This window comes from Takifugu flavidus, chromosome 19, assembly GCF_003711565.1.
Source record: "Takifugu flavidus isolate HTHZ2018 chromosome 19, ASM371156v2, whole genome shotgun sequence".
NCBI classification, from domain to species: Eukaryota; Metazoa; Chordata; class Actinopteri; order Tetraodontiformes; family Tetraodontidae; genus Takifugu; species Takifugu flavidus.
Genome location: NC_079538.1, coordinates 3,792,120 through 3,810,094, shown reverse-complemented (window position 1 = coordinate 3,810,094; position 17,975 = coordinate 3,792,120). Strand labels below are relative to the sequence as shown.

At 54.5% G+C, this 17,975-nt stretch overlaps 1 protein-coding gene and 1 long non-coding RNA gene across 2 annotated transcripts in view; one reads left to right on the top strand and one right to left on the bottom strand.

Moving 5' to 3' along the window:
* Positions 1 to 17,975, top strand: part of LOC130516352 (uncharacterized) — a 235,224-nt gene that overhangs the window by 31,606 nt on the left and 185,643 nt on the right. The window lies entirely within an intron of this gene.
* Positions 1 to 17,975, bottom strand: part of man1a1 (mannosidase, alpha, class 1A, member 1) — a 43,167-nt gene that overhangs the window by 22,536 nt on the left and 2,656 nt on the right. The window contains exons 2-4 of the mRNA XM_057017282.1: positions 8,842 to 8,938; positions 2,739 to 2,854; positions 349 to 429 (exon numbers count right to left, since the gene is read on the bottom strand). Of these exons, the coding sequence (XP_056873262.1) occupies positions 349 to 429; positions 2,739 to 2,854; positions 8,842 to 8,938 (294 nt within the window). The remainder of the gene's footprint in view (positions 1 to 348; positions 430 to 2,738; positions 2,855 to 8,841; positions 8,939 to 17,975) is intronic.

Genomic DNA, 17,975 nt, shown 5'->3' with positions numbered 1-17,975 from the left:
CTGATACCCCACTAAGGGCAGCAGATACCCCACTAAGGGCAGCAGATACCCCACTAAGGGCAGCAGATACCCCACTAAGGGCAGCTGATACCCCACTAAGGGCAGCAGATACCCCACTAAGGGCAGCAGATACCCCACTAAGGGCAGCAGATACCCCACTAAGGGCAGCTGATACCCCACTAAGGGCAGCAGATACCCCACTAAGGGCAGCAGATACCCCACTAAGGGCAGCAGATACCCCACTAAGGGCAGCTGATACCCCACTAAGGGCAGCTGATACCCCACTAAGGGCAGCAGATACCCCACTAAGGGCAGCAGATACCCCAGGGCAGGGCAGGAGGCTCTTACCTCTTTCCCCGACAGGTAGTAGGCCGACAGCAGACCTCCAACAAAGCGGATGTTCACCTCGAACACGGAAACTTCAGCGTTCTGCAACAGAAGCACAGCGTCAGATTCTGTAAACGGGTCAGATTCTGTTTCCGGGTCAGATTCTGTTAACGGGTCAGATTCTGTTAACGGGTCAGATTCTGTTTATGGGTCAGATTCTGTTTCCGGGTCAGATTCTGTTAACGGGTCAGATTCTGTTAACGGGTCAGATTCTGTTAACGGGTCAGATTCTGTTTATGGGTCAGATTCTGTTTATGGGTCAGATTCTGTTTCCGGGTCAGATTCTGTTAACGGGTCAGATTCTGTAAACGGGTCAGATTCTGTTTACGGGTCAGATTCTGTTTACGGGTCAGAACGCAGGAGCGGGTGAGCGGAGGACCCTCACGCCTTTAAAAGGCGCCCTGGTGGGCGGGACCAGAGTGGCAGCGGTGGCTCCGCCCCCTCCTGCTCCGCCCCCTCCTGCTCCGCCCCCTCCTGCTCCGCCCCCTCCTGCTCCGCCCCCTCCTGCTCCGCCCCCTCCTGCTCCGCTACAGGAGAGCGTCCTGGCCTCTTGGCTCCACCTTCATGATCGACCTGCTGCACAGCTGGAACAGCTGCAGGACAAACGAGGGCGCAGCAGAACCCTGCAGAACAGCTGCTCCTGCTGTCGTCACCGTTAGGGTTAGCGTCGCTCAGTAACTCTGCCTCAATTATGGTCAGAAAACTTCCCAGACAGGGAGAAACGGACCGGTCCTGCTGGTTCTGTCGATTTTAGTCGGAGCCGTTGAGAAGAACCACAGAACTTCTGCTGGGGGCTGCAGCCACGTTAGCTTCTGAGGTTCCAGCTCTGGTTCCTCAGACTTCAGGGGACGATGGAGGCTGGACGTCCACCGCCGACCTCAGGAGTCACCAGGACGGGGACACTTTCCTCTAAGCAGCATTAGGACCGACCCGTTGACCTGTGGGACATTCTGAGCAGCAAGAACCGCCGAGACATCAAACCTACGAACGCTGCCGTCTCCGGATTGATGTCCTGTCCTGTCCCTACATGTCCTGTCCTGTCCCTTCATGTCCTGTCCTGTCCCTACATGTGCTGACCTGTCCCTACATGTCCTGTCCCTACATGTCCTGTCCTGTCCCTACATGTGCTGACCTGTCCCTACATGTCCTGTCCCTACATGTCCTGTCCTGTCCCTACATGTGCTGACCTGTCCTGTCCTCCATGTCCCTCATGTTCACACATCTAAACAGCCATTCAGATGAGAGTAACATGTTTCTGGAAGGTTGTCTTCAACCTGAGTGTCCTCATTGACTGAGGAAGACATCATTGTCTTCACAGCTTGATGTTCAGATGCTGAGTGTCCTGCTGTGACGCTGCATTTTGAGTGACAGGAGGAGCGTCGGAGGCTGGAATATTAGAATCTGGAATACAGGACTGAAAATCCAGGTGTGAGCGAGGAGAGACGTCCTCAGAGTTGGATCCACTAGAGAGGACACGATTAATGCTCGTCCAACGTCCACACAGCTGAGGGACATGACGTTTGATGTCCGGTGCAGATTTTAGCCCTGAGGTCCACCGAGCTGACCCTTCAGAACCTGAACCACTCGGTTCTTTAATGGACCCACGACCCAGACTGGGATCAGATAACGGATCAGATAACGGATCAGATAACGGATCAGATATCGGATCAGATAACGGATCAGATATCGGATCAGATAACGGATCAGATAAAGGATCAGATATTGGATCAGATATCGGATCAGATAACGGATCAGATAACGGATCAGATATTGGATCAGATAACGGCGATCAGATATCGGATCAGATATCGGATCAGATAACGGATCAGATATTGGATCAGATAACGGATCAGATATCGGATCAGATATCGGATCAGATAAAGGATCAGATAACGGATCAGATAATGGATCAGATAACGGATCTTTATTATGTTATTAAGATGATGATGTATGAGAATAAACTAGAATTCCTCTTTAGCTGCTGCGTAAATGTAGAAAATCCCAAAACAGACGTGAAAACACACAATTTCTCCTCTAGTTGGACAAACTTGCTTCTAAGCTCTCGGAATATTTTAGGCAGGGTTAGGCAAGAAACAGCTACTCAGCTACTCAGACCGACCCCCCCCCGTCCCTAACCCTCCAAGTAATCCCTACCAACGACCGAACTTCCCGTACCCATCACTAACCCATTCCTCCTCAATCTACCCTAAACCCACAATCCAGTCCCTCCTCCTCCCTCCCTCCCTCCATCCAATCCCCACTTCCTCCATCCTCCCCCCCTTCCTCCCTCCCTCCCCCCCTCCCTCCTTCCTCCCTTCCCCCCTCCCTTCCTAAGTGTGCGACCTTCTTACCACGTTGAAGTTGAGGTTCTTCTCCACCCAGTCCGTCGCCTCCTCGAACTCCTCCAACATCTCCATGATGTAAAGAGTATCCAGAGCATCGACTATCGTTGCTCCTTTGATGCTTCCTGAAAGGAAAAGCAGAAGAAAATGGGAATTCAGCCTGCGGGCACGTGAGCGTGCACGTCAGTGCTGTGGAACGCTGTGAGTCAGGTAATATGTGGTCATCGCCAAACCCTGTTAACGCACTGAGGACGTCTGTGTTTGACATGTGGTTGGTAAGTCAACAAGCAGTCTAAATAAATCAGGAGCTCCGACACGACTCGTGCGGCTGAACGCTGCAGCTGTTCCGCTTCCGTCGCATCAGCCGACGTTCTTCCACTCAGAGTTCTCCTAAAAGAAGCTGATTTCGCTCCCGTGTATCAAAGCAGACGTCAAGCTGTCAGTCGAGCTTCAGTCCAAACAGACAAAAGCTTTTCTGCGCTAGCTAGCTAGCACTGAGGGGAGGGAAGAGAAAGAAGAGGGAAAGAAAACAAAGGGAAAATTACAGGGAAAATTCTGAAAATGATGTCAAGGTTCCAAGTGCTGGTGTGTGATGGCGTCGCCAGTGGGATGGTGCTGCGGGGGTGGTGGGAGGAGGTAAAGGTGGCTAAAAGCTTTCCATCAGACGCTGAATCAGGAGACGCAGAGCGCTGCTGCCGCATCCATCAGATCTGGAGGTGATTCATATTCTCTCACCAAGCAATAAAATCAGACGTTACCGTGGCAGCTGAAGCTCAGCACAAACACCATCGTGTGCGGAGTTTAGCTGTACGTCATCAGCAGAGAGCATATTAGCCACCTTTAGCCGGAGGAACCGACAGCTCACAGAAACCCAGGAGAAGCATCTTCCAGGATAAAGTAATCAGGTTTAGGGAGGAATCACCTTCTCCTTCCTGGTAGAAGACAGCAACGTTGCTGCCATCTACTGTCTCGCTTCCTTCCCCTCCACCGCTGAGGGCTGAAGAGCAGAATACCAACACCAAAGACAGGCGAGGGGACCGGGAATCGGTACAGGGAGACAAGATCTCCTCTGGCTTTAGTTTGGAACCTCATTTTCCAATTAGACTATTTAAAAGGATCTATCTGCCTCCAGGTAGCTGCCCAACGTAGCTGCCCAACGTATCTGCCCAACGTAGCTTCCCAACGTAGCTTCCCAACGTAGCTGCCCAACGTATCTGCCCAACGTAGCTTCCCAACGTAGCTTCCCAACGTAGCTGCCCAACGTAGCTTCCCAACGTAGCTTCCCAACGTAGCTGCCCAACGTAGCTGCCCAACGTAGCTGCCCAACGTATCTGCCCAACGTAGCTTCCCACGTAGCTGCCAACGTAGCTGCCCAACGTATCTGCCCAACGTAGCTTCCCAACGTAGCTGCCCAACGTAGCTTCCCAACGTAGCTTCCAACGTAGCTGCCCAACGTAGCTGCCCAACGTAGCTGCCCAACGTATCTGCCCAACGTAGCTTCCCAACGTAGCTGCCCAACGTAGCTGCCCAACGTAGCTGCCCAACGTATCTGCCCAACGTAGCTTCCACCAACGTAGCTGCCCAACGTAGCTCCCCAACGTAGCTGCCCAACGTAGCTGCCCAACGTAGCTGCCCAACGTAGCTGCCCAACGTAGCTGCCCAACGTAGCTTCCCAACGGCCTGTGTGAACCGACTCCGTCATCTCGGAAGTGTGTGCGGAGGAATCAGTCTCTGTTTGAGGCTGCTAGCATGGCGAGCTAGCAGATGGCGCTAAGCAGGGCAGCATCTGTGACGGCTCTGGAAACCACGAGTAAAGAAAAGAGCACAACTTTGGAGACATCATGCTAGGAGGGCAGGCTGGAGGTTTCAGGATTTCAATCTCCCTCTTCATCAAGCTGACCCGTGTGATTGGTCTGGATACACACACACACACTCACACACACACACACACACGCACACACACGTGTGATTGGTCTGGATACACACACACACACCTCACACACACCACACACACACGCACACACGCACACACCCGTGTGATTGGTCTGGATACACACACACACACACACCCGTGTGATGTGGTGGATACACACACACACCCTCCACACACACACACACACACACACCACACCACACACACACGTGTGATTGGTCTGGATACACACACACACACACACACCACAACACACACACACACACACACCTGTGTGATTGGTCTGGATACACACACACACACTCACACACACACACGTGTGATTGGTCTGGATACACACACACACACACACTCACACAGCCAAACAACATCAACACTCATCCGCCCCTCTGTGTGGGGGAGGGGAGCCCCCCCCATCTGTACAGAAGCAGGAAGTTGTGGTATCAAATGTCAGGAGACGCCTGGTGTGACGTGAGCGCCCGCCGCTCACGCCGCCTCCTCGCCGAGGGTTGGGAGGCGCCGGGCTAACGTCCTCGCCAGCCCGGGGCCTTCTAACCCAGCCCTGCTCTCCAGAAAACCCTGAGGTCCTTCCAAGCCCTTCATCCAGCTCCGTTTATGCCGACATTTGTCTTTAAGCAGCAAAAACACGCTGCTGGATTATTGACCAGGAGAAGAGGAAGGAAGGAAGGGGGGGGGGGGGGTAAGGAGGGAGGGGTGGGGTAAGGAGGGGGGGGGGTAATGAAGGGGGAAGAGAGGAGGGAGGGGGTGGGGGGGTAAGGAAGAGGGAAGTAGAGGGGAGGAAGAGGGGGGGGGGAGAGAAAGTGGGGGGGAGAGAAAGGGGAGGAGGGAGGGGAAGGGAAGGGGGGGGGGGAGGAAGAAGGGGTGGGGGAGGAAGGGGGGGGGAAGGAGGGGAGGGAGGAAGGAAGAGGGGGGGGGGGGGGTAAGGAAGGGGGGGGGAAGGGAAGGGGGGGGGGGGGGAGGAAGGAAGGAGGGGGGGGTAAGGAAGGGGGGGGGAGGAAGAGGGGGGGAGAAAGGGAGGGAGGGAGGAAGGAAAAGAGGGGGGGAGGGAGGGAGGAAGGAAGGAAGGGGGGGGGGTAATGAAGAGGGGGGAGGAAGAGGGGGGAGGAAGGAGAGGGGGGGAGAAAGGGAGGGAGGGAGGAAGGAAGGGGGGGGGGGAGGGGGGAGGAAGGGGGAAGGAGAGGGGGGGGAGGAAGGAAGAGGGGGGGAGGGAGGGAGGAAGGAAGGGGGGGGACAAGGAAGGGGGGGAGGAAGGAAGAGGGGAGGGAGGGAGGGAAGGAAAAGAGGGGGGACAAGGAAGAGGGGGGAGGAAGGGAGGAGGGGGGGAGGAAGGAAAGGAGGGGGGGGGCAAGGAAGAGGGGGGAGGAAGGGAGGAAGGAGGGAGGGAGGAAGGAAGAGGGGGGGAGGGGGGAGGAAGAGGAGGAAGGAAGGACCTGTCTTGAGGACGCTGGAGGATTCTAATCCCCCCCCAGGTAAAACAGGTAAATGTGGGCTCAAAAACTGCTGACGTCATGAAACATGATCTCAGCTCTTGAACCCCCTCATTGAGCTCCGAGTGTTCAGACACCTTCAGAGTTCAAAAGTCCCCCCCCCCCCCCACGGCCCCCCCCCCCCCCCCCCCCATGCCCCCCCCCCACCCACGTCCGCTCCCCCCCCCCCCCCAGGCCTTGCTGGTGATCCCATTTATCCCAGCGCCTCCACCAGCTTAATTCCGGCTGTATTTCCTGCGAGGTCACGGAGGAGCCGTGAGGGAAGCGACGGCTAAGCTAATCATGCTACTGCAGGAGGCACCAACACACATTAACCTGCTTCTGCTGCCCGACACATCGCCACGGTAACAGGAGAGACCGGGAGACACTGGGAGACACTGGGAGACGCTGGGAGACACCGGGAGACACTGGGAGACACTGGGAGATACTGGAGATGCTGGGAGATACTGGGAGACGCTGGGAGATACTGGGAGATGCTGGGAGACGCTGGGAGATACTGGGAGACGGTGGGAGACGCTGGGAGATGCTGGGAGACGCTGGGAGATACTGGGAGATACTGGGAGATACTGGGAGACGCTGGGAGACGCTGGGAGATACTGGGAGATGCTGGGAGACGCTGGGAGATACTGGGAGACGGTGGGAGACGCTGGGAGATGCTGGGATACGCTGGGAGACGCTGGGAGATGCTGGGAGACGCTGGGAGACGCGGGGAGATACTGGGATACGCTGGAGACGCTGGGAGATACTGGGAGATACTGGGAGATACTGGGAGACGCTGGGAGATACTGGGAGACGCTGGGAGATACTGGGAGACGCTGGGAGACACTGGGATACGCTGGGAGACGCTGGAGACGCTGGGAGATACTGGGATACGCTGGGAGACACTGGGAGACGCTGGGAGACGCTGGGAGACGCTGGGAGACGCTGGGAGATACTGGGATACGCTGGGAGACACTGGGAGACGCTGGGAGACGCTGGGAGACGCTGGGAGATGCTGGGAGACGCTGGGAGACGCTGGGAGATACTGGGAGACGCTGGGAGATACTGGGAGACGCTGGAGACGCTGGGAGATACTGGGAGACGCTGGGAGACGCTGGGAGATACTGGGAGACGCTGGGAGACACTGGGAGATACTGGGAGACGCTGGGAGACGCTGGGAGATGCTGGGAGATACTGGGGACGCTGGGAGACTGGGGGATACGGGGGGACGCTGGGAGATGCTGGGAGACGCTGGGAGACACTGGGAGATACTGGGAGACGCTGGGAGACGCGGGAGATGCTGGCGTCCAGCAGGGAGGTGGACTGGGACGTGTCCAAACATCTGCACCTGCCTTTAACCATCGATGACACACAGTGAGAGTTGAGTTTAAGCAGCCATACGGCCGACGCTCCCTGAAGGCACCATGACTAAGGGCCCGCTCCCCCCCCATGAAACTGAAGAAGAGGCTCTGAAACTGAAAGTACAAGATGCAGGAGAGAAAATCATTGAAGTTTGAATCTGAAAGTGAAAGAATTAGAACACCTGCTGGGACGTTTCTCCATCAGGAGGGAACGTTTTGGGTGTTGTTCAAAGGAACCGACCTCCTGGCCACGCCTGGTTCCACAGATGAGAACGTTGGAGATGTCACACGGGGGTGGAGGGAAGAGAACGTCCTTAGAGCAGCAGCGTTCAGCAGACGCAAGGCTGCAGCGTTCTGCAGCGTTCTGCAACATTCAGCAACGTTCTGCAACGTTCTGCAGCGTTCAGCAACGTTCTGCAACGTTCTGCAGAGTTCAGCAACGTTCAGCAACGTTCTGCAGCGTTCTGCAACGTTCTGCAGCGTTCTGCAGCGTTCTGCAGGACCTTCTGATGCCTTCATGCTCACCGACAGAGACGCCAGCACGTATAGTGATGGAGGAACGTCTGCAGCAGCAGCCAGATCAAAGCCATCAAAGCCAGATTAGAAGACTGAACATTTATCACCTTCCTCCGCTCTGGCTACAAGAACCTAAAGACGGAACATGACAGAAAAGCGTTCTTCAGTAAACACCATCACCAGAACCGAGCAGGTAAATGTCGGGCGGCACCAGAACAGCTCCGAGGAGCCGTCACTCCTCTGCCAGAGGTCTCTGAAGGGGACAAATCTACATCCACCAATAAGATCATCGGATCTTCAGCAGAGGAACATGATCAAGCTGTTTGAAAAGTCCAAGGCTCTTCACCAGTGAGGGTGAACAGAAGGTCTACGTGACATCAGAAGGTCTACGTGACATCAGAAGGTCTACGTGACATCAGAAGGTCTATGTGACATCAGAAGGTCTACGTGACATCAGAAGGCCAAACGTCTTCAAAAGCGAAGACAACCAGTCCAGTTGACACGGACCACCTTGGAGAACTTTGACCTGGAGGTCTGAGCATCTCCACAGACACTAAAACCAGAGACATCAGCAGGGCCCCAGGCAGCAGGTAGATGTTCCACAGGTGGTGAAGCTACCTGACCACCAACTGGACCACTGATCTGAAGGCCAAGACCACCGAAGACACAGGCAGGAGATCAATCCTGTGAGTGTGTGTGTGTGTGTGAGTGTGTGTGAGTGTGTGAGGTGTGTGAGTGTGTGTGAGTGTGTGTGTGTGAGTGTGTGTGTGTGAGTGTGTGCGTGTGTGTGTGTGTGTGTGTGTGTTCTCACTCACCAAACAGGTTGCTGGAGTGTCCCTGCTTGGAGACGGGTCTGAGCTCATTGGAACCCCAAGCGTAGCGCCTGTAGCCGTCCCAGGCGTGTTTCATCATCTGACAACAGGGGGGGGGGCAAGGGGGGGGGGGGGGGGGGGGAAGGGGGGGCAGGTTAAGTACATTTAAGAGGAGACCAACATCTTGAACAAAATCAATAAATAATTGAAACCAGGACTCGTATAACATTGTTCTGTTAAACCAGGTTCTAAACTGTTGTTGGGTAGATCTGCTAATATGTGCTGAAGGACCTGTCCTGGGATCAGGACCTGCAGGAGGACCTGTCCTGGGATCAGGACCTGCAGGAGGACCTGTCCTGGGATCAGGACCTGCAGGAGGACCTGTCCTGGGATCAGGACCTGCAGGAGGACCTGTCCTGGGATCAGGACCTGCAGGAGGACCTGTCCTGGGACCAGGACCTGCAGGAGGACCTTTCCTGGGACCAGGACCTGCAGGAGGACCTGTCCTGGGACCAGGACCTGCTGAAGGACCTGTCCTAGGATCAGGACCTGCAGGAGGACCAGGACTGCTGAAGGACCTGTCCTGGGACCAGGACTGCAGGAGGACCTGTCCTGGGACCAGGACCTGCAGGAGGACCTGTCCTGGGATCAGGACCTGCAGGAGGACCTGTCCTGGGACCAGGACCTGCAGGAGGACCTTTCCTGGGACCAGGACCTGCAGGAGGACCTGTCCTGGGACCAGGACCTGCTGAAGGACCTGTCCTAGGATCAGGACCTGCAGGAGGACCAGGACCTGCTGAAGGACCTGTCTGGGACCAGGACCTGCAGGAGGACCTGTCCTGGGACCAGGACCTGCAGGAGGACCTGTCCTGGGATCAGGACCTGCAGGAGGACCTGTCCTGGGACCAGGACCTGCAGGAGGACCTGTCCTGGGACCAGGACCTGCAGGAGGACCTCTCATCTGTCACCGATGTCACATGCAAACGGGCAACAAACTCGTTTTCACAGTCAAAAAATGGGCGTCGGCTTAACGTTTGCATGTGTTTACAGGAGCCACAACGAGGAACGTCGCACATCTCAATCGGAAAAACGTCAGGATTAACGGAGGACATCCGATTAATTAAATAATTATAATTATATATACAAGTAATACGATATCAGGATATACGATTAAACCAGTTGTAACGACACGTTTGGGCACTACTGCTAGCCTTTACTGCTAGCCTTTACTGCTAGCCCTTTACTGCTAGCCCTTTACTGCTAGCCTTTACTGCTAGCCTTTACTGCTAGCCTTTACTGCTAGCCCTTTACTGCTAGCCTTTACTGCTAGCCCTTTACTGCTAGCCTTTACTGCTAGCCTTTACTGCTAGCCTTTACTGCTAGCCCTTTCCTGCTAGCCTTTACTGCTAGGCTTTACTGCTAGCCTTTACTGCTAGCCTTTACTGCTAGGCTTTACTGCTAGGCTTTACTGCTAGCCTTTACTGCTAGGCTTTACTGCTAGCCTTTACTGCTAGCCTTTACTGCTAGCCTTTACTGCTAGCATTTACTGCTAGCATTTACTGCTAGGCTTTCCTGCTAGCCTTTACTGCTAGGCTTTACTGCTAGGCTTTACTGCTAGCCTTTACTGCTAGCCTTTACTGCTAGCATTTACTGCTAGCATTTACTGCTAGGCTTTCCTGCTAGCCTTTACTGCTAGGCTTTACTGCTAGGCTTACTGCTAGCCTTTACTGCTAGCATTTACTGCTAGCCTTTACTGCTAGCCCTTTAAACACTCAGGTGCGTTTCCAGGCAGACAGGTAGCAGCTACACCTGTGGTTTCATTTCAGGACCCCAAAACTCATTTATCTTTATCTTCCCTTCATTTAAAGGCGTTAGCAGACGTTAGCCTGTAATTAGCTCTAAACATTTGCTCCTCACAACATCGCACACGTCCTGGTGATTCTGTCAACATGAGGGACAGATGAGGGAGAATTCCGATGTGAATCAGTCACAAGTGCTGCGGAAACATTCCTGTGTGCAGCCATTATGGGATTAACGCGCAGGATTCCTACGTGTTGCCTCTAATTGGATTAACTGAGTGGGATTTTGTGGGCAGACTGCTGTTGATCTGGGGATCTACTGGATTATTCTATTTTAGACACAACACAACTCTGTTAACTGGCTCTGTGTTGAAAGTGTCATGTGGCTGTTGCACCATCAACCTATGGACACACACACACACACACACACACACACACACACACACAACACACACACACACACACACGCACACACTCACTCACACACCCACTCACACACTCACTCACACACTCACTCACACACACTCACACACTCACACACACACTCACACTCACACACACACACACACGCACACACTCACTCACACTCACTCACACACTCACACACACACACACTCACCACACACACACACACAACACACACACACTCACACACACACTCACACTCACACACACACACACACACACGACTGTTTGCTCCAGGGTCTTTGGTGAAGCTGAGAGAATATTTGTAAAAGAAGAAAACAGAAATAACACATGTGGAACCTCACTATTGCAGTTAGACAAAAATGGTGCTGGTGTGTGTTTATTTGTTATTTAACACACAGCTAACACACAGCTAACACACAGCTAACACGCAGCTAACACGCAGCTAACACACAGCTAACACACAGCTAACACGCAGCTAACACGCAGCTAACACGCAGCTAACACGCAGCTAACACACAGCTAACACGCAGCTAACACGCAGCTAACACACAGCTAACACGCAGCTAACACGCAGCTAACACACAGCTAACACACAGCTAACACGCAGCTAACACACAGCTAACACGCAGCTAACATGCAGCTAACATACTTAACATAACCCTAACCCTAACCCCGACCCCTAACCACTGTAAGCCTGCCCTAACACCCCCCCTACTGTAGGGTGGGGGGGGGTGCTGGGGGGGGTGTTGGGGGGGGGGGGGGTGTTGGGGGGGGTGTTGGGGGGGGGGGTCCCATCTCTAGCCAAACCTGCAAAACCTCAAATGTTGCTTCATTTTGGAAATGACTCCAAACTCAACAGAATTAACAAAATCAGGCGACTTTCTTTTCTTTTTTACGTCCAACTCTGAAAACTTGGACCTCTCTCATCTTTTGGTGGGAAGCCATAATCACATGACCTGCATGTTTACAGCTCCCTCCCATATCGAGGGTGAGGATCCGGTGGCGTCGACCTTCCAAACTGAAGCACCAAGACGACCCAACGATTTCTGGTTCCCCTCCACTGATCCATCACAGCAGAGGTTCCAAGACAGCGTCCACCGAGGGGGGGGTGCTCCAGCCCGCCCCACCCACATGGGGCGGTTCTGGGGCGTCGCCCCGGCACCTCTACGACCAGAACACCCACTCTGGGGCTTGAACCAGCAACCCTCAGCTGGTGCTGGATGCTGTTCAGAGATCATCCACCGGCGCTCTGAAGCGCTCGTCCAGGGACCAGACCCAGGCCCAGCAGAACCAGGCCCAGCAGAACCAGGCCCAGCAGAACCACTGCGTCCCAAACGTGCACCAAAGGACCGAGTCTCTTTCATCTCCATCCTCTCCTGCATCATTCATGTCTGCAAACCTTTCAATTATAGGAGCAGCTGATCTGACAAAACACACACTTTCACTCACAAGTCGACCCCATCACACACGCACACACACGCACACACACACACACACGCACACACACACACACACACACACACACACACACACACCCCGTCGTCTCCTGTGGACAGAGTGGCTGCTAGTGCAGCCTGAATTATTTAGCTTGCTAACGTGCTAACCTCCCTGCAGGGTAACTAAAGAGCACAGCAGCTCTGGAGGGAAGGAAACGAAGCTGAGACAGAGGTGGTCACACCTGGAAAAGACCTCAGTGACCACGTGAGACGGAGACGTCCTCCGAGGTGTCCAGCTCTCGTCGTCCATCACAGTTAGTGATTAGAGATCCGTCCTCCAATCAAACGAGACTAAATCAGAGTGTTGGGGGTTAAAATCGTAACACTGACGATGAATAAAATAGTGACGAATGACTCAAATACATGGTGTTAAATTGTAAAAAGCAGGTGATCTTTCAACAGACACGGCTCTTAACGACGGCTCTTAACGACGGGTCTTAACGACGGCTCTTAACGACGGCTTCCTCTGCATCCAGGAGCAGCTCTGGCATCACGAGTGTCTGGATCCAGGCTGATCTCAGCTGGAGCCACTTTATTCCACAAACAGTAAAGTTTTAGTTTAAATGTTTTTTTTAGTTTGAATTAGTGTTTTTTTAGTTTAAATTAGTGTTTTTTTAGTTCGAATTAGTGTTTTTTTAGTTTAAATTAGTGGTTTTTTAATTTAAAGCATTATTGGCTGAGGTGAAAAGTTGGCAAAAAACTACAATAGAAAGTACAGTTAAGCATCTGAATAACAGAGCTAAAATGTGCTAGCGTTGGGCAAAGCATGATTAATGGGTCCCGTTAGCCTCAACAACGCGAGCAGAGTGAGCAGCGCACGAGGCCCGGTCACCAACGGCAACATCAGACATTTAAACCACGGCTCCCACGAGGATGAGAGCTGCTCTCTGGACACATTCATCAGTGTCTGCAGCTAAAGATGCTAATACTGCAACGCTACGGCTAATGATGCACACACACACGGAGCAGAGGAACATCAGAGAGTGTGTGTGAGAGTGAGTGTGTGAGTGTGTGTGTGAGTGTGTGAGTGTGAGTGTGAGAGTGAGTGTGTGTGAGTGAGTGTGAGTGTGAGAGTGAGTGTGTGTGTGTGAGTCTGTGAGTGTGTGTGTGAGTGTGGGTGTGAGTGTGTGAGTGTGAGAGTGAGTGTGAGTCTGTGAGTGTGAGTCTGTGAGTGTGTGAGAGTGAGTGTGAGTGTGAGTGTGAGTGTGAGTGTGAGTCTGTGAGTGTGAGTCTGTGAGTGAGTGTGTGTGAGTGTGAGAGTGTGAGAGTGAGTGTGTGTGTGAGTGTGTGTGAGCCAGAATGAGGCCCTGCTGCAGCTCTCAGAGGTGACGGAGCCTCTGAACCCAACAGGGACTCGGACCTCAGAGGAACTGGGATCAAAGTTCTGCAGAATAACGGTGCACAAAGACCCACTGAGCCAGGACAAGACTAAAGACAGAGAGAAGGCGAACGTGCAGCAGGCAGCACATCACGTGCACATCACGTGCACATCACGTGCGCTCTCAGCAACTCCCTGGTGGAGCAGATAAAACATGGTCACAGTACTGAGTGCACGTGGCGGCTGCATAAAGACTCTGGAAACGGGCCGTGAGGGGAGCGGCGCCCCGGCCCAGGTGGTTCCGACGCCCCGGCCCAGGTGGTTCCGACGCCCCGGCCCAGGTGGTTCCGACCCGTCCGAGAGCTTCTGGACCCTCCACCTGTACTGAGGGCACCAACGGGTCCGTGGGACGGAGAGTCTGCCATGAAGCCATCGCTGCGTTCACGTTTGGCAGCACATTAAGACATGCTAATGTTTTCAGGGCCACTTTATCTGGTCGCCACGGCAACGCTGCCCCAACACGCCTCAGGGTGGCTGCACTGACCCAGCAGTTAAAATGCACTTAAATACCTAAAACACAATCCTGGAATATTGATGAGCACAGCGCGGCCCAATGAGCAGAGGGAGGGTGATCCGAGATCCGTGATCCGTGATCCGAGATCCGTGATCCGAGATCCGAGATCCGTCTCAACCTCTACAATCCATGAGCAGGAAGGCTCCTGCCCCGACCTCGGAACCAGGACTGGCCAATCCCCACCAAGATCAATGGAAGCAGCGTTTCCAGATGAACGCTCGCTGATTATGCACGGGAAGGAATGGAGCGGGGGGGGGGGGGGCTGGAGAGGAGGGGGGGCTGGAGCGGAGAGGGGGGGGCTGGAGCAGAGAGGGGGGGGCTGGAGAGGAGCGGGTGTATAATCTCCACATCCAGGGGCTCGTGGATGCGGGGGCTCATTCATGCGGGGGCTCATGGATGCGGGGCCTCGTGGATGCGGGGGCTCATTCATGCGGGGGCTCATGGATGCGGGGGCTCGTGGATGCGGGGGCTCGTGGATGCGGGGGCTCGTTCATGCGGGGGCTCGTGGATGCGGGGGCTCGTGGATGCGGGGGCTCATGGATGCGGGGGCTCATGGATGCGGGGGCTCGTGGATGCGGGGGCTCGTGGATGCGGGGCCTCGTGGATGCGGGGGCTCATTCATGCGGGGGCTAGGGTTTCTGTACAGCCATGTACGTCCAGACGTTCGGACACGTGTGTGTAACCCTGAGCAACGAGCGTCCTTCAGACTCCAGCTCAGAACCTTGGTGCTGAACATCTGCGTCACTAAAGGCTCCTTGTTCCCTGGAATCCCATCAATAACCAATGAATCTGAGTTACAGCACCACCACATTCAAGTTTTGGAACGTTTCCTCGGAACACTTTGACACAAGGACACGGTCCCAGGAATGGGATGAGACAGCAGACCCTGGGGACTGGGGCGTGGGTAACCAGTGGGTAACCAGTGGGTAACCAGCGGGTAACCAGCGGGTAACCAGTGGCTAACCAGTGGCTAACCAGTGGGTAACCAGCGGGTAACCAGCGGGTAACCAGTGGGTAACCAGTGGCTAACCAGCGGGTAACCAGTGGCTAACCAGTGGGTAACCAGTGGCTAACCAGCGGGTAACCAGCGGGTAACCAGCGGGTAATTCCAGCCTAACTAAAGCTGAACGGGAACCTGCAGAGTTGCAGTACAGACATTCTAAAAATAGCAATAAATCACAAGAGCTTTTGACGACTGACATTTCGTACTTAACTCAAATTATAAAAAGATTTAAAGAGAGCGATACCGATCCAAAGGGCCCAGATTTGATCCGAGCGTTCCCATTCTGGGCTCCTGCTCCTCCTGCTCCGGTCCAGGACGGCCTCATCGGGCACCTGTCCCACGGGGGGGGGGGGGTATCGAAGTGTCGAACGGAGAATAAAGCGAGCGACGTGCACGGCTGACCTGCTGGACGAGACAGGAAGAGCTTCTCCGCAGGGAGCTTTTTACCGATTTTAGCTGATTATAGGATGGTGGCAGTTGTTCAGCCACAGACAGCAGCCACAGACAGCAGCCACAGACAGCAGCCACAGACAGCAGCCACAGACAGCAGCCACAGACAGCAGCCACAGACAGCAGCCAGAGACAGCAGCCAGAGACAGCAGCCACAGACAGCACAGACAGCAGCCACAGACAGCAGCCAGAGACAGCAGCCAGAGACAGCAGCCACAGACAGCAGCCACAGACAACAGCCGCAGACAGCAGCCACAGACAACAGCCACAGACAGCAGCCAGAGACAGCAGCCACAGACAACACCCACAGACAGCAGCCAGAGACAGCAGCCACAGACAGCAGCCAGAGACAGCAGCCACAGACAGCAGCCAGAGACAGCAGCCAGAGACAGCAGCCACAGACAGCAGCCACAGACAACAGCCGCAGACAGCAGCCACAGACAACAGCCACAGACAGCAGCCAGAGACAGCAGCCACAGACAACACCCACAGACAGCAGCCAGAGACAGCAGCCACAGACAGCAGCCAGAGACAGCAGCCACAGACAGCAGCCAGAGACAGCAGCCAGAGACAGCAGCCACAGACAGCAGCCACAGACAACAGCCACAGACAGCAGCCAGAGACAGCAGCCACAGACAGCAGCCACAGACAGCAGCCACAGACAACAGCCACAGACAGCAGCCACAGACAGCAGCCACAGACAGCAGCCACAGACAACACCCACAGACAGCAGCCAGAGACAGCAGCCACAGACAGCAGCCACAGACAGCAGCCAGAGACAACAACCACAGACAGCAGCCACAGACAACAGCCAGAGACAGCAGCCACAGACAGCAGCCACAGACAGCAGCCACAGACAACAGCCAGAGACAGCAGCCAGAGACAGCAGCCACAGACAGCAGCCACAGACAGCAGCCAGAGACAGCAGCCACAGACAGCAGCCACAGACAGCAGCCACAGACAACAGCCAGAGACAGCAGCCACAGACAGCAGCCACAGACAGCAGCCACAGACAACAGCCACAGACAGCAGCCAGAGACAGCAGCCACAGACAGCAGCCACAGACAGCAGCCAGAGACAGCAGCCAGAGACAGCAGCCACAGACAGCAGCCACAGACAGCAGCCACAGACAACAGCCGCAGACCCAGTGAGACCAATGCTAACATGTTAGCGCTGCGCTCAAAATCCCCCCTCCAGCCTCCACGAGCTCCGACCACCTGGTCGACGGAGGAAAACTGATGTTCTGAACACGAGTTGTGTGAAGATGGAGCCACGTCAGACCAAGACTGAAGAACGGTGCAATTCCCATCACGCCCGACTGCACATGACGCAGTCGTTTGCTACTAATTAGCATGCGCACATGAAGATGGTGCCACTTTAAATCCAGCCAAGAAAAGAAAGGTTACATTTTTGTAATCATTTTACGTCAGCATTAGCACACGCTACGCTACGCTAGGCTAGGCTACGGTCCGGCTTCAGATTCTGATCAGAACGGCTCATTTCTGGATGGTCTGGGAAGGTTTTGACTCCGACTCTTCTTTTCTTCTGGAGCTAATCTGGGACGCCCGCCGTCTCCCGGGACCCAAATGCAGCACGTCCAATTTTACTCATCCCTCCGTGTATTTTAAAACTGCTGCTTAATCAGACGAGGCGAGAACAACACTGGGGAAACATTTCTCCAGCAGTTGGACGGATCCATCCGAGGCTCACGCACGGCTTCATCATGATGAAGAGCAGCAGCATTCGCCGTTAAAGCTCTTTCTTATGTCGGAGGAGACAGCCGAGCCACGTGGGCCTGAACCCTCAAGCAGAGAGACCTGCGTTCTGAGTGCACGGCAGGTGTGGTGGCACCAGACCTGCAGGTGTATCTCCAGGATGATGTGATTTACTCAAGATTGGATTAGTAACTTTAACACAGATGAGGATGCAGAGTGAAAACACACCCTTAAATCAGAAGAACTTTAGGAAATGGTGGAGTCAGAGCGTCGCTCCAACCATCTGACCCATGCGGACGTTTGCTTTGGCTGGCGATCGAACCGGCAACCTCATCAGCATCACCCTTGCAGGA